The sequence below is a fragment of the Acipenser ruthenus genome, chromosome 9, assembly GCF_902713425.1.
Source record: "Acipenser ruthenus chromosome 9, fAciRut3.2 maternal haplotype, whole genome shotgun sequence".
NCBI lineage: Eukaryota > Metazoa > Chordata > Actinopteri > Acipenseriformes > Acipenseridae > Acipenser > Acipenser ruthenus.
The window spans coordinates 39,154,758-39,169,674 of record NC_081197.1 but is presented as its reverse complement, the minus strand read 5'-3'; the positions used below and the strand labels follow the sequence as shown (position 1 = coordinate 39,169,674).

Here is a 14,917-nt window from a genome sequence, read left to right as displayed (position 1 = left end):
GACCAGGTTGTTTTATTAAAGCTATTTTTACACCTTTACCACCTCCTCCTTTATTTCCTCTGCTGCCTGGTTTCTGTGAACTCTGTTTCCTGAAAGCAATCAGTGAAGCTGAACAGTGGTAAAACACATCACATTCGATTATGTCTCATATTTTCAAAATGCCATGTTCATCCAATTTAATACAATGAATGGATTTGTCACTCTAATGTTCTTGTATTGTTGCTGTACCAGGTTTCAAATGAGGAAGCTTGGATCTTGAAGAAGCTCATATAACTCCTGTGTTGGCCTCACTACACTGGCTTCCAGTGGGTTTTAGAATCGATTTTAAATTGATCTTACTATTGGCATACAAAGGCTTGGAACTGGATTACCTTGTAACACGGTTACATAAAGTAAGTTTTTTTGTAGCATAAAGAAACAACCCCAACCTAATTAAAGGGGGAAAATAAATAACACTTGGCCAAGAAAAATGTCACCCCTTTAAAAATGTGTTGTTCTTCTACTTGTAATCCTCTGTTCTATGCTCAGCTGGTTCCAGGTGATTGATAGCAATGTTGCTATACCTGTTTTTCTGGGTTTTTTTCTCTTGATAAAAATCCTAAAGCCAGCTGAGTAGCGAGCTAGCTTGAAGCTGGCTTAAGAGTAGGGTTATCTGGCCTCTTCTCCTGCCTTAAACTTAAAGTAAAAAATCCTTTGTAGAAATGATTCAAGAAAGCATTATTATTTATAACCACATATAGTTGCAGATTTAAACCTTTTTACTAGACTTTTTTTAACTAAGGATTGTCTTCTGGACTTTTTATTATTATTATTTTCTACCATTTTCTCTTTTGGAATAATTTTTTTTTGGGCACTAACAAGATTTTTGCTGATTGATCTTGGTAAGATCCAACCATATGTTGGTAGTTTTGTAAATATTGTATATTCATTGAATGTTTAAACAGGTTTACACTGTTTAGTTTTCGTGCATTTCTATGATAAGGGACAGGCCAACCTAGAATAGTTCTTGCCTTGTGCTGCATTGTTTCATGGTGGTATTGGGGTTTGGCTTAACTGTGTTGCATACATCTGTGTAGATCACTGTTAGTATGGCTGAATAATACACTTGATTTATATTGTTATAATACAATCTCCTTGAATTATTTATATATTTTCTGACGATTTCTTAGTGCATGCTGTTTGATCGTTAAACCTAGCAGAGATTCTGTCCACATATAAACCTCTGTGCACTTTAAGGTCAGCTAATGTTATTATTATTATTATTATTATTATTATTATTATTATTATTATTATTATTATTATTATTATTATTATTATTGTTGTTGTTGTTGTTATCTTTTATTGTTACTTTGTAATTTTTTACAACTTACTACTTCTTGATATTGCATATTTGCTTTGAGATACTGTGGTATAAAACGCTCTGTATAAATAAAATACATTTGGCCCAGTGTGGCCCAGCTTTTGACCCTGAGACTATAGTGTGGCCCAGCTTTTGACCCTGAGACTATAGCTGCTTCTGAATCCTAGTTGCTCATGTCAGCTGCTCATGTCTGGCTGTAGCAAATACAGTGAACCCCTTATTCCTGAAACTATCTGTTGCAGGTTCCCAACGAATGCCAAACCTTTATCTGTACATTACTTGATTCAACTGATGCACAAGGCATACCTCCCAGTGAATACGGGAGAGTTGACAGGTCTGACAAGGCTTTGCAGATTTATAATCTGTGATATTTGGTTGGTTAATGACAGGACAGAAGGCTCCGAAGACATGTGGACGATGTCACTTTCTAGGTGAAAAATGACCAAGGCCTGCAAAAAGAGATTTCTTTAACCTAGTCTAGTACCAGGAATCATGGTTTAAAATGAAAATACATGTTTGTAAAAATGTTTGCTTCCTTCCTTTTAAAACTACAGATTTTAGACCTTTATTGTGACTGGATGAGCATATCTCTCTGCTTTGTGTTTTTTACTTTTTTTTTGTAGAACAACGCCATCTTGAGGTTTGCACAGTTACTGTATATTTCTTGTTTTTAATTATAACCGATGTGACACACACTGTACTCTCTAGTCTTTTGATGAGCTCAACAAAAGTAAAACAAATATCAAAAATGTGTAATTTCCTTTTCTGAGGTAGTCTTTGAAATACAAAAATATTTTCCAAGATGGTTGCTGATCTTTGTTCTTGTAAAGTAAAATAATTTTGTTTGTTATTCCAGGGTTTAAATATTTTCGTCTGTTACACTACATGATTCTTGTGGTCTTACGTGTTAAGTTTACATACCCAACTCTCTAGTTTTATCTAGACTTAAAAGTGGAAATAAATAATAATTAAAAAGTAGGTATTCACCCTTCACCCAGAAACTTCCCAACTCAAAATGTGCTAAATACACTTGTCTATGTACCAACAGCCTTAAGTTTTATATCTTACAGATGTGATTAATATCATTTTGGGGCAGTATTTAAAGTGTTTTTTTTTATCTCCTTTGTTTTCTCCTAGCATCCCTCCATCTCACTGCTTGCTTCATGAGGACTCATTGGTGGAACTACAGGCTCTTGTGAAACAGGAGGATAGACAGCACTACAGATGTGCTGTATACAAGTTTTTGTTTTTTTTGTTGCAATCAAATTACAAAACAACAGTACTATTTACAGTGACAATGAAGACTTTTAAAATGTTTGTTTCAGGTTATTCTTCTGGTGTGTTGAAGGAAAGACTGAAAGAAGAAAGTGGTGTGGGAATATTCCATGGCAGGTATGCACCCTGGTTATTTTTCACACCTATGATAACATGCCTGTAGGTAGGGTTTGGCTCATTTTCCTTTTAAAATAAGTTGGGCGCTTGAATCTCCACTACACATGTAATGTTAAATGATTTCTCTTTATATTACGAACAAACAAGTCCTTATTTGTATCACCCTGAACTGGAAAAAAACATCCCCACCTCTGACAGAGAGTTCCTCAAACCTCGAAAGGAGAGGAACCTGTTCAAAGCCCAGAATGGGAATGGGAAACCCTCAGACTGGAAAGTTGTTCATGAAAATGGAGGTGGTAGAGATGAAGAAAGGAAGGGAGGGGCATAGAGTGGATCTGAGACTTCCAGCAAAGATCCAACACCATCTACTGATTGGGGGAACAGATAACTGCCAGCAGGTGTGAAAGTAAAGAAGATGTCCCCTGGGGAGGCAGAGAACAGTGGTAAAAATCCAAAGGAGGCAATGGACAAGAGTAAAACAGAGGAGGATAATTCACCTGCAGATACAAGTGAAGATAAATCTGGAACAGATCATTTGGAGATCGAAAAAGCTTCCCACCTTGATAACGGACAGTTAAAGGGCACCCCAGTCGAAGGGGAGAAACCTGTGAGAAAAAGTAAACATTCAGACCTGAAAAAACACGAGAAACCAAACAAAGGGGAAAAATCCAAGTACTCCACGGACACAAAGGAAAGAGGTATTGGTGAAATGCACTTGAAGGATTCATCAACAAAGGAAAGGCAATCGGATCAGAAAAAAGACCATGTAAGTGAGACTCACAAAAAGGAACAAAAATCAAAGCAGGAGGAAGCCAGTCGAGAGAACAGCAGTGACGCTCCAGAGGGAAGTGGAGTGACCAAAAAGGAGTCGTCAAAGACAAAAGAAACTGGTGTTCACCTGGAGAGGAAGAAATAGGCTTCAAATGGGGAGCCATTGAAAGGGCAGCCTTCAGCTGATGCAAGTGGAACATATAAGTGGAACATATAAGTCCTCTGGTGAACATGTGGTGGAGAAAGGAAAGAGAGTTGAGCAGAAGCATGGGGATGTTATTGTTATTGATGATGTGGTGGGTTCTGCTCAGGCTAGACAGAAGCAGCCAGTTGCAGTGGCTCCAGTGAAGCCTGCTCTTAGCATGGTGCAAAAAACTAGCACATCTTTCCCTGGATTTAGTCCTGCATCTCAGGTACAACATAATTCTATGGCTCTGCATAACCAGCTCTCAACTCAACTCAAACAGAAGAAAGTGTGTTTGCCATTGAATGTGTATGCTTTTAAAGATGAGGTGATTTGGACCGGTATTGCCAGAAACTGAAAAAAAAAAAAAAAAACTACAATCAACCTAATGATTGTTTACAAAAAATATTTTTTGTTCACAACCAAGACGTGGGATAACTGCCAGGGGCCAGTTTCACAAAGCATTTGCAGAAATATATTGAATGCCTGTTTCACAAAACAGTATTTCAACACAACCTTACAGTTTTGCAGAAATCAACACAGCTAGTGAATTAAAGATTCATGTTTTCTGTTCTTTCAATTACTGTTCAGTTAGACTGCTACAAGTGGTTTGTGAAACTGGACCCAAGAACCTTGTTATAAAATGGCACAAGTCCAAAACAGCAAAATTGACGAAATAGCAATTTAAGTGGATTAAAAAAAAAAAAAAAAAATAGTGTAGTTTGGACAATAAGCTTCAAGATAAAATTTATTTGGAGAAATGTACTGTACAATATGTTGATGCAACCTGAATAATTCAAGCACTTATCTCATTAAAATGACATAGTCCATTGAAATTTAAAAATTCTCCATTCTTATCTCCAAGAAAGAATATGTTTGTGTGTGGGGGTGGGAACAGATGCAGGTCTGGAGGCAATGTCCTTGTTTATTACTAACCCTGTATACATTAATACAAATATCAAAATGATCACAAATCTCAATATGTAGATCACAGGAGGAAACAAACCAGATGCTCATGATTGTTTTACTATAATTGTTTTTTTTACGAAGGCCACTATGACAACTGTGAATCTCTCGGCCCTTCCTGATAAAGGCCAAAGGCTTTTAAACCAAGTTAAGGAACTGGAAGATGCACTAGGCTCTCTGAGTTTAACTCCTGTTTCAGACTGTGATGGGAATCAAGTTGGTAAGACTGCAACTAGAGTAACTGCTTATGTTTTTATGCTCTTATAATAATCTAAACTGTGAAAGTATGGGTTGCGTTTGTGATTCCTTAGTGATGTGGACAGCAACATCTTGTACAATTACTAAATAATAATGTGTCTGAGTGCACATGATAAATTGCTGAAATGTTTAGTTCATGGGAATTTATTGTATTTCATATTGTATTTCAAATTCCTCAATGAATTTTGTAATGTTGATTTTAATTTTTTTTTTTCCTCTGAGTGGTCTCTCAGGACATACCCTAAAACATATGACATTATTTTCCTTGTCCCTTGTTGCCTCTCCCTTTAGTAAACTCACAATACAGCGCTTTGTATGGAGGTCGTATGACTGACGACAGGCTTCTGGCTGTCCGTAATCCAGTAAATCTCTGGAGTCCTGTCCTACTGCAGAAACTGAAGCTGAGGACCCAAAGGGGCTCAAAGTATGTATATTTGACCAGCAATAAACTATTCTTAGCTAGTCACTTTGCCCTCTGATTTCTAATTGATAAGGTCTAATTGGCAACATACGAATCAGAGGAAGTGTGTTGGTGGGAAATTGCTATTTTGTGGAAATTATTAATGCAATAATGGAGTTCATGAAACACTCAACCGCAGGCAAATTGTTAGTGTTGTTTTTTTTGTTGTTTGTGTTTTTTAATTGCTGTTGAAAGGACAACTGTAATTTAGGACTGTTACAGATGGCAGGAATTTCTGATATTTTGTCCTATAACTGTACAATTCAAAGGTGAAATGTCCTTGTATTTAGCCGCTGCATACTCCTCTTTCCTAAGGTCACCCTGCTGCCTCACCAGAAGCAGGCTTTGGCGTGGTTACTTTGGCGCGAGACTCAAAAACCATGTGGAGGAATTCTGGGTAACATTGATTTCAAAAGCTTGTTATTTACAGTGATAGAGCTTGTAAATGAAATCCATAGCATCCAGCTGCAACATGTTTCATTGGTTGACAGAATGACAACGCTACATAGAGGGAGAAAGCTTGTGTGAAAATGTCTGTAGAGAAAGTAAACTGAAAAACCAACATGAATTTAAGAAGTTGCTTGCACAGAGGGGTAAAGCTAAATTTAATTGATACAGTTATATGATAGTGGGATAAGGCAGCTTTAAGTTAGGTAGTAATTGCCTTTACTCATTGTTATGAAATGAAGTAAGTACATGCGTGACCCTCTGTGTCCAACCTCCCACAGCTGATGATATGGGTCTGGGTCTCAGAAACCCAAAGAAAAGAAGAAAGAAAAAGAAGACAAAAAGCTGGAAGGATGGATTTCAAAAAATGCAAAAAATGTGTATTGCCATGTACACAACACAGCTTGATAAGTAGTATAGCACAATGTTTTAATCCAGAAAGGAAAGATCCAACTAATGTAAAATATATTATTATCCTTCTGAATTACAACCAAACCCCCAACTGCTACAGGTAGTGCACATAAATTACAGGTTTCTTGTAGTGGCAATGGAAATAGAAAAAAAAAAGTGGCTTTTAAGCCCCAACTTCTGAAGGAAAAACCATGAAAGAATGCACTTTTATAGACACCTAGGAATCCTATTTTGTTTTATTCTATTTTCCAAATTAATTTATAATGGTGGGACCTTGATACTTTACATATGAAGGAAATTGAAAGTGTTTGACACTTCTGTCTTTAGGTTTCTCAGGTGCTCGCCCTTCAACGAATATAAGCCTTGGAAGAATCAGGTAGACAATGGCTCAAAGAGGGGAGGAGAAAGACTGAATATTCTCACAAAAACCCTTCTTTTGCGGAGAACCAAAGGCCAACTTGATTCCTCTGGAAAACCTTTGGCATGAGCTGTTTTTGTTTTTTTGTATGTATGTTTCTTTGTGTGTGTGTGTATGTGTGTGTCTGTGTAGGTGAGTGAGAGGATGGGGTGGTCAATATTACTTTTATGTTTACAACATGATAAACATGTTTTAGGTCTCTCTGTCTGACTGTTGCTGCCAAACCCATCGCTTGAAACTTTCTGAGGGCGAACAGTTGGTCTATGATGTAGTTTTTGCACTACAATCGATGGATCTGTCAATCCCAAAAAGAGAATTCCTCTCGTGGAGGAATTCAGCACCAACCCCAAAGGACCAGAGGTAGTCACACTGAAAGCAAATAAAGTCAGATGTCAGTTTTATTTAGCATCCTGGGAGAAAAATACATCTTTTTTTTTTTTTGGTTGTCTTTTTGTTTAATCTGGGTTTGTGTGTGAGGGGACTGTAGAAGATAAGATCACAGAACCTCAAGACAAGAAAAAAGAACTGGCAAAGAAAGTGCTATCGGGAACAGGAGACTTACATTGGCTGACCTCAAGATCCTTTTTGGTGTCTAGGCGTAAAGGACTAAAACCTGAAATATAGCCTGTTGTCCTTTCCCTTTCCACTGAGAAATAAGGGACAGCAATGCATTTGGTGAACTCCTCTGAGTTTGGCGTTGCTAGTCAGAAGATTATTATGAATGATTTATGTCTGGAAACTTATTTTGTCACACCTAAGCTTCTGACCTCCCATGACATCACACTGCGATGGACCATTTTGGTGTTCATGCTTCACAGATTGGTATGATCACAAACCACCAATGCCATAACTTCACACCCTTCACGTACTTACATGTTTTTGGAATGTGATTTTGTTTTTAAAAATGTTTTACTGTTTGTAGAAGTTGTTTCCTATAATGTTGAAATGTCTCTACAATCTACTGTACACAAATGTAATAATAATGCTGTTAGTGTGTGTTTTTTTTCAAATTAATAGTTGATTTAAATATGAGATACAAAGGTATTTAAAATAATTGTACAACATTACTGGTTTACATTAAACTTGGCAGAAATAAACATTCAGGATTCTGTTTTTTTTATTTCGAATTTGATTTCAAACATAATTTATTCTTGCAAGTGCAAACCGTACTGTTGGCATGTGCAGTACAGCTAGGCTAGACTTAGCATCACCCTATAGAATGAAACCTGCTGAATAATGTTACATTAACATGGAATTACATACCGCTTTGTAGTTTTCCATATACTTTCCATAACCTGGCACAAGATCTTCGGGAAAACAGAAAGTCTGAAAAACAATCTGCAAAACCACGGTCCGTCTTCCTGGGCACCACAGCCAGTCCTCCAGCCGCCACAGTCATTCTTCCCAGTCATCCCAACCTGTCCTTCATGTGCCACTGCTGGCTCTTGCAGATGCTGTCTATATAGCAAAACATGCTGAACAAATAAAAAATGGAGACTTGCAGAGAAATGTGAAAAACATTTTTATCTTCAGCAAGTATGAAAAATTAATTTAGTTTGTTCAGGGTCTTTTTATGTTATTGTCCTTTTTTTTATTATTTGTGTATGTTAACGAATGAGATTATCCCCTTTGCAATTTTAGGCCTTTAATCTGGGAAGACGTATGTCACAAACCCGTTTTAGGTGTCTAAATTTGGGTTGTTTGGAAATTGCTAGGGAAAGATGCTGTGGATATAAAGGCGTTTACAATGTATTGATTTTAGATATTGAAGTTTTTTCTGGCAAAAGTTATCTTTGGACACCTCCCTTTGCAAACTAGAAACACACAGTCGATTAGTTTACATCAAGCCTCTAGATACTAAAAAAAACAATTGCACCTTACATGTTGAGGAAATCTCTGATAATACAAAAAATAAATTACACTTTTACACATTAGACAACCTTGCTTTAACAAAACAGAACATTTCATTTCAATTTCAAAGGCAGAGAATGTTTATACTTCTGAAATTGCTAAAAGTGGATATATTTACTTGAATTCTACTTATTTAGTAATGAAAATCAGGCCCATTAGTTGGTTATCTGAATCCTAATGGCCTAGGGCCTCTTTGTAGTGTGTAGGTGGAATGGTATATTCAGGTTTGTGTGACTTCTTAACACACAAGACAATCCCTTCTTTATTTGCTTACTGTATGTACTGTATTGGCTCAGGCCTTTGTATGAAGCACAGTATTTACTTCAAGACTTCAGCACTAGTGTTCTCATTAAAAGGGCATGTGTGCACCAGACAGGAGGAGTCACAAAGGGATCTGACAGACAGATACCTTCAGCCTCAACTTAATTCCTGAGAAACAGGTGGACCTGCTTCCTCATGCCTGGGATGATTGCACTGGTAAACCACTCCTTATTGGAAACTCAACTTGCACACGAAGAATCAAAAGGCCAACGCAGGGGAAAAAAAAAACAACCATAAAACTGGAATTCTAATATTATCAGACATGGCTACCATTGGGCAAATCATCTTTGGGAGGTAATTTTATATGTTCAGTCTTTTGACTTGCAGTACAAGGTTTTATCCAAACAGGAAGAAAGAAAACCAGCCTGGGTGCTGTAGCTAACATTGGTTTCCTCAGCAAATTAAACACATTTATTTGTGTCTGCCTATACCCGGTGTTTTATTGTAACATATTGTTTTGTATTTTGAATGTTTTGCAATTAAAATTCACTAGTAATTGTACTGATGACAGTTTTGTTAGATATTGAGCAAACAATACTGACACATGTATGAATGAAACTATAGGTTAATTGCAACAAACATTCGGAGTTAGTACGCATCAAGTGTACTAAGTTGTGGACTAGCTAGTACGGTACTTTCCTGAGGATCATCCTCAGCTGCGGATTAAGTTAGTTCCAATTGCATTTTGTCGAGCAATGCCAACAAGCAATTGAGCAGAGCGTCCGTCCATTCTTTGCCCCATGATATACAGTCTAATTACATCGTTTATGCCCAATTTGCTTGCCTCAATAGAAGGAGCTATTGATATGGTTTAATTTAGTACCATATATCAGGCACATCTAGGGGGCAGCAGTCATCATCTGGAGTTCGTTGCAATTGGGAACATTTTTAATACGCACCTGGGGACTGTCTGGGAAGTTCTTGGTTCGTTGCAATTGGTGCTAACCAGCTGAAGTACTAACCACTGGGTCATCTGTAGCTTTTTCTTCATTGCAATTGATCAATGTGTTTCTTAAAATTAACATCTTTCAAGAAAATTAAACACAATTTTAAAAATATTATTTTTATTTTTTATATCATGCTGTGTATGATGTGTTGAAATGATTGTAGTTTTTGACTGAAATAATTGTAGTTTCTGGTAGGCTAATAACTGCACATTTATGTATAGAACTCCAAAACTGGTATAGATTCAATCTGACACAGTTTGAACTTACTCACCCCTGTACTTGTGATTTAATAATGGAAATCCATTAAGTAAAATCATCAATCAAAATGACTTTAAATTAGATGGGCACAAAGGCTGGGAGTGGTTAATGCAGAAGGTGTGCACAGTAAACTTGCTCTCAAGTAAGTTTCAGTGTATGGTTTATATGCAGTAAAACCAAAGGCAGTACTGTACAATAGAGCAGTTTCAGGGGCCTGTCTTACCAGTATTCCCACTTAAACAAATAAACCATCAAAGGCTGTCATCCACATCCTGTGCTGGTAAGACCAGTTCTCAGTCATATTTACAGGATTAATTGTGCAAACCAGCAGTAGAGAAAACTTTTTTTTTTACTAAGCAAACACACCTTTATAAAAGTGTACCATAGTAATAGAATAGCAAAGTATAATGCATAATTTTTAAAACATGGTAAAGAGGGCAATTTAGTAAAGCATATTAATAAACATGGCAAATCAGGATAAAATATGGTAAATGCATGGTAAAACTACCAAATACTGTGAAAATATAAACTTTTCTAATACCTTTTTATAAACCTTTTTAGCACCCCATTTGATCTAATTTAATAGGACAGACTCAGACTGCCTTTTAATGTTCCTTGTGTTTTAGAAGTTACTACTTCAACTGATAGGCTACTGCGTGCATTTATGTTTAAAAAGTGCTTCCTGTCTTCTGTTTTAAACTTACTTTTACTCAGTTTCCATGTATGCCCTCTTGTGCTCCTCCCTGTGTTAAACTTGAAGTAACATAGGTTGTATGCTCTTGAATAAAGAATAAGATACATACATTGGCAGTACTGTTGAAGTGAAGTGCTTCTTAGTCATAATAAAAACAAAGCAATGTGGGGATAGCTGATCTGTCCCCTGTGTAAAATATAAGCATCCCTTACCAGGGTACAAAAGTTCAACCAATGAACGTAATGAACATATCATTTTTGGGGTTGTCTACACGCTCATAGTTTTTTGCGTGTTGTTGCATCTCAAAGCACTAAAAAGGCGAAATACCGATGCAGGTACCTACTAACTTGGAGCAAAACCTTTTCCTTTCTTGTCCCAAGTTCGATCGGTATAGGACACGCATCCGTAAGCCCCTCCTCCCTCCCCCTTTAAGAGTCTCTCTTATTTTCATCTCTCAATGTTGACAGCTATGAAACACTGAAACATTAGAAGACACTAATAAAACTCTCTAAAATTGTTGAAAAAGGTAAAAGGAACAATGTACTCAATACTGTTTTAACACCTTTTTTACAAATCAAAAAAGGTTCTTAATTTGTTTCCCTCTTTTTCTGTAGCATGATCGCTATCATATTCATTCTTGCCGGAATCATTATCCTCATTCTAGCAACGTCACTTGGAGGTGAGTTTCTTTAAAATGCATTGCCCTTAGAAAGCAAAAAGGAAGAAATGGAGGATGGTGTGTGCTTAATCAACCATTAAAGTATAAACAGTATGCAGTGATAGTCAAACTACTCCTCCTAACTTTGTTTAACCATGCATGAGGCAGAACTAATAGTTAGCAACTAAAAAAAAACATTGAAAAAAGTTATTCGATACTCAAACTCTTGACACTTGTATATTATAAATAGGAATTACAGGTATGGCAAGATCTGAGGTAGTTGTCGTGCACATGTACACAAGATGCATATTTACAGAATGCAAAACTTTTTTTATTTATAAAAGGCTGCCACTTGCACGTGCTTGGTGCTGAGGCTTGAAAACATTGGGCTTGTGCCATCTTTGCTAATCTGTCCTGGTCAATAGCTTGAATAGAAAGATCTGCTCTAGGGGGTCACTGTCAGGCATTGGGCATGTACCATGTAAATTCACTGACAAGATCATTCCTGGGTGTTCTATTTAGAAGTACAATGGTTACTTCAAGATTAATTTTACTAGATTAAAAAGGCTAGGTTATAAACAGCATCTAGTAGAATCCTAATTAGGCAGTTCAAATTAAAGAATCCATGTTTCATGAAAAAAAAAAAAAATCTTAGAGAATTGGGGAAGATCGTAAAATACTGTGCAGTTTTATGACATTTTCCCCCAATCTATGGCGCTATTTTATCAACATTAGGACACCCAGAACCCACCCCATTACTATGACAGCACCATGAACTATGATTTGTGTTTTTGTTTTATTTCAGGAAACGCAGGCTCGATGGTAGAAAGCAGATTTAAGTTTCCAGTCGGAAATTTAGATGGCGATGTTATGCTGGATTGCAAATTCATTGCAGTTGACTCAGGTAGCAAACCAGTTACCACAATAATGGTTACTTGGGAGAAGGAGGGTTTGACAGGGGTCGTTCATAAGTATGCAAGCAACGTCAACCAGCTCCAGGAGCAGAATCCAAGCTACAAGGACAGGACCCTGATGTTTCCTGATCAAATCAACAATGGCAATGCGTCACTGCTGCTGAGAAACGTTCAGTGGGATGATGAGGGGTCTTACACGTGCTCTGTTAGTAACTCCAATGGGCAAGGAAAGGTCAATGTGAATCTCAGAGTTGCAGGTAGGAGTCCCTTCTCTTTTGTGAGAGCTCAGATATCAACTTCCCAATTTAGTTTTCAAAGGAGACTATAAATGAAGTCACAATTAAAGGGTTAATAGCTTATAATCATTTTCAGAACCCTCTTCATGATTTTGTATGTTGTCTGTTTTCTTGACGTTCGTTCCACTTGCTGCTGGTAGTGAAGATAAGCTCATTTCCACTGCCACCACGCTTCCTGTGCAAGGAAATCTTTACACAAGATAATAGAAGAATTCTCGGGAGGTAGTTATGCTAAAAGTAGTTGTACTATTTTGAATTGTGTAAAATCAAACAACAGGGCATAGTGGCACTTGATTTGAGAATCCTCTCTTACAGGCAGTATAAAAGATCAAATTCTAAATACACTGTAACATATATACATATGCTGTATTTGTAATAAGAAGCAATGTGTTTTGTTTTTATTACTGTATTTACATTTTTTAATAATCTTTTTTTTTTTTTTTTAGCTTATTCAGCTCCAAAGTTTACTATTGAGGCCACAGGTCAGGCAGCAACACTAAAAGCTGTGGCCCAGAGGTGGTATCCAAAACCTACTGTTTCTTGGACAGACTTTAATGGAGCTAATCTCACTGGGGAAACAGAATTCTCTAACAATTCTGCCGGAATATTCAAAGTGACATCTGTTCTGAAGACGGTGAAAGTTGATGACAGCTACGACTGCATAATTGAGAATGCCTTAGTCAAATCGGTTTCCAATGCATTAGTAACAGGTATTGTACAAGTACCTCTTTCTCCCACACTTCAATGCACAATTACATGCTTCAGACTTTTCTTGTTGGAAACAGAATGGATTTTTGTTTTAGCAAACCATGGTTAATACGCTGACAAGGAGCATTCAGAAATGTGTTAGTTTGCACATACAGTAGAGCTCGTAATCATTTTGAACAATTTTGAAAAATTGTTCTAAATGTTCACACTATTTTTAATGCAATGAATGCCTAAAAAAGTACTGTATTTGGACCAAAATTAAAACTATGCCAGTAATTTCAAGTCATACCGGTATCTAACATACCTACAGGTGATTTCACCCCTTGCCCCCATTATACAGTACTATTACTAATGATTTTAAACCAGACCTGTCTTTTCTCTTTCATTGTTTTTAAGATTCTGGAGTAACTGAGAAGAATTACTTTAAGATGAACAGCGCAGCCCTGCCCTTGCCTCACTGGCTGATCTTCTCCTTTCACTTTCCTCTTTGGACGTACTGGATACTTTCTTGAAATGAATTCTTAAAAAGACTGCTGCTTGTACAGAAGACCAGTAGAAACATAAAAGACACGATGATCTGATCAAGCTCTGTTTGATCATTTAATTGAAGTGAAAGATTCAGTGCTCCACAACATTCACAAAATGTGATTCTTTGTAAAGACCCACATAACTATCTGTTGGGAATAAGTGGGAACAAAATGCAATGCCTTTAATTATAAACTGTCAACCCCTAAGTTTTCACACCAGTGAGACCACTGCTGAAAAACCTTGGAGTAAATGTTTATATGTGATTTGGTTAAACATGTAAATCATTCAAAAAGAATACATCTACACATATTTCTTTGTAAATACTGAGAACATTAGTTTTTAATATACCTTTTTAATTAATTTAATTGATTTTCAGTTTTAATAAAATGTTCAGTTAGTGTGTAAATGTGATTATTACTATTATTATTGGTCAACATTATGAAAACAAAGAAGTGTCATTTTACAGAAATACGAAACCAGTGTGTGGCGCCCCCGTCACTTTGACTAGAATTAAGGTGAAATAAAGAGATAAACATACCATCAGTTTCCAATTGTTCTGTTATTTCTTACCATATGGCGTTTTTCTTTGTATTGTCTGTATAACCACTTCCACTGGCATCATAAAGAACATTATAGTTTTCGACTTTAATAATTACATTCCCATTGATGTCCATTGCTTTTATTTCTGTGGTAATTTCTGCGTGAACGAGACAGTGACAGTCTAACAGCCTCTCCTTCGATTCTGTCCTAGTAATGACGTGTTATGTGTGCAGAAACATAGAAGGCTCGCGCAGACAAACCGTCTGTTTGAGATAACAAGTCAATTCTATTTTTGGAGTAAGGGGGGAGTTTGCGTAGCAGCTACAGGAATATAGAATGGTAATGTACACCTCTTCATGGTGAGTTATTTTGATGCCCACCCCGCCTCCCCCATCCCCCAAGAGTAGAACGTTTGGAATAAAACGAATCACCCTAGTTCAAACATATGTGTTGAGATTGTATATTTGCCATAATA

The 14,917-nt window shown here is 36.8% G+C and overlaps 1 protein-coding gene and 1 long non-coding RNA gene across 3 annotated transcripts; both read left to right on the top strand.

The window, feature by feature from the left end:
- Nucleotides 1–621: 621 nt before the first annotated feature.
- LOC117405174 (uncharacterized) lies at nucleotides 622–7,258 on the top strand. The gene is made up of 6 exons (XR_009329494.1): nucleotides 622–881; nucleotides 2,498–2,752; nucleotides 4,758–4,893; nucleotides 5,223–5,355; nucleotides 5,707–5,788; nucleotides 6,120–7,258. It is a non-coding gene; the product is annotated as an uncharacterized LOC117405174 (long non-coding RNA).
- Nucleotides 7,259–8,974: 1,716 nt separating this feature from the next.
- Nucleotides 8,975–14,598, top strand: vtcn1 (V-set domain containing T cell activation inhibitor 1). Of its 2 annotated transcripts, none has more exons than XM_034008107.3 (5): nucleotides 8,975–9,193; nucleotides 11,413–11,477; nucleotides 12,262–12,360; nucleotides 13,113–13,376; nucleotides 13,771–14,598. In XM_034008107.3, exons 1-5 carry the CDS (start codon nucleotides 9,162–9,164, stop codon nucleotides 13,884–13,886), a joined length of 576 nt encoding a protein of 191 aa, XP_033863998.1. In that variant the 5' UTR covers nucleotides 8,975–9,161; the 3' UTR covers nucleotides 13,887–14,598. The 2 variants fall into 2 exon arrangements, with proteins under 2 accessions (XP_033863998.1, XP_033863997.1); XM_034008106.3 differs by having other exon boundaries at nucleotides 8,978–9,193; nucleotides 12,262–12,627; nucleotides 13,771–14,586.
- The last annotated feature ends 319 nt before the right edge of the window (nucleotides 14,599–14,917 follow it).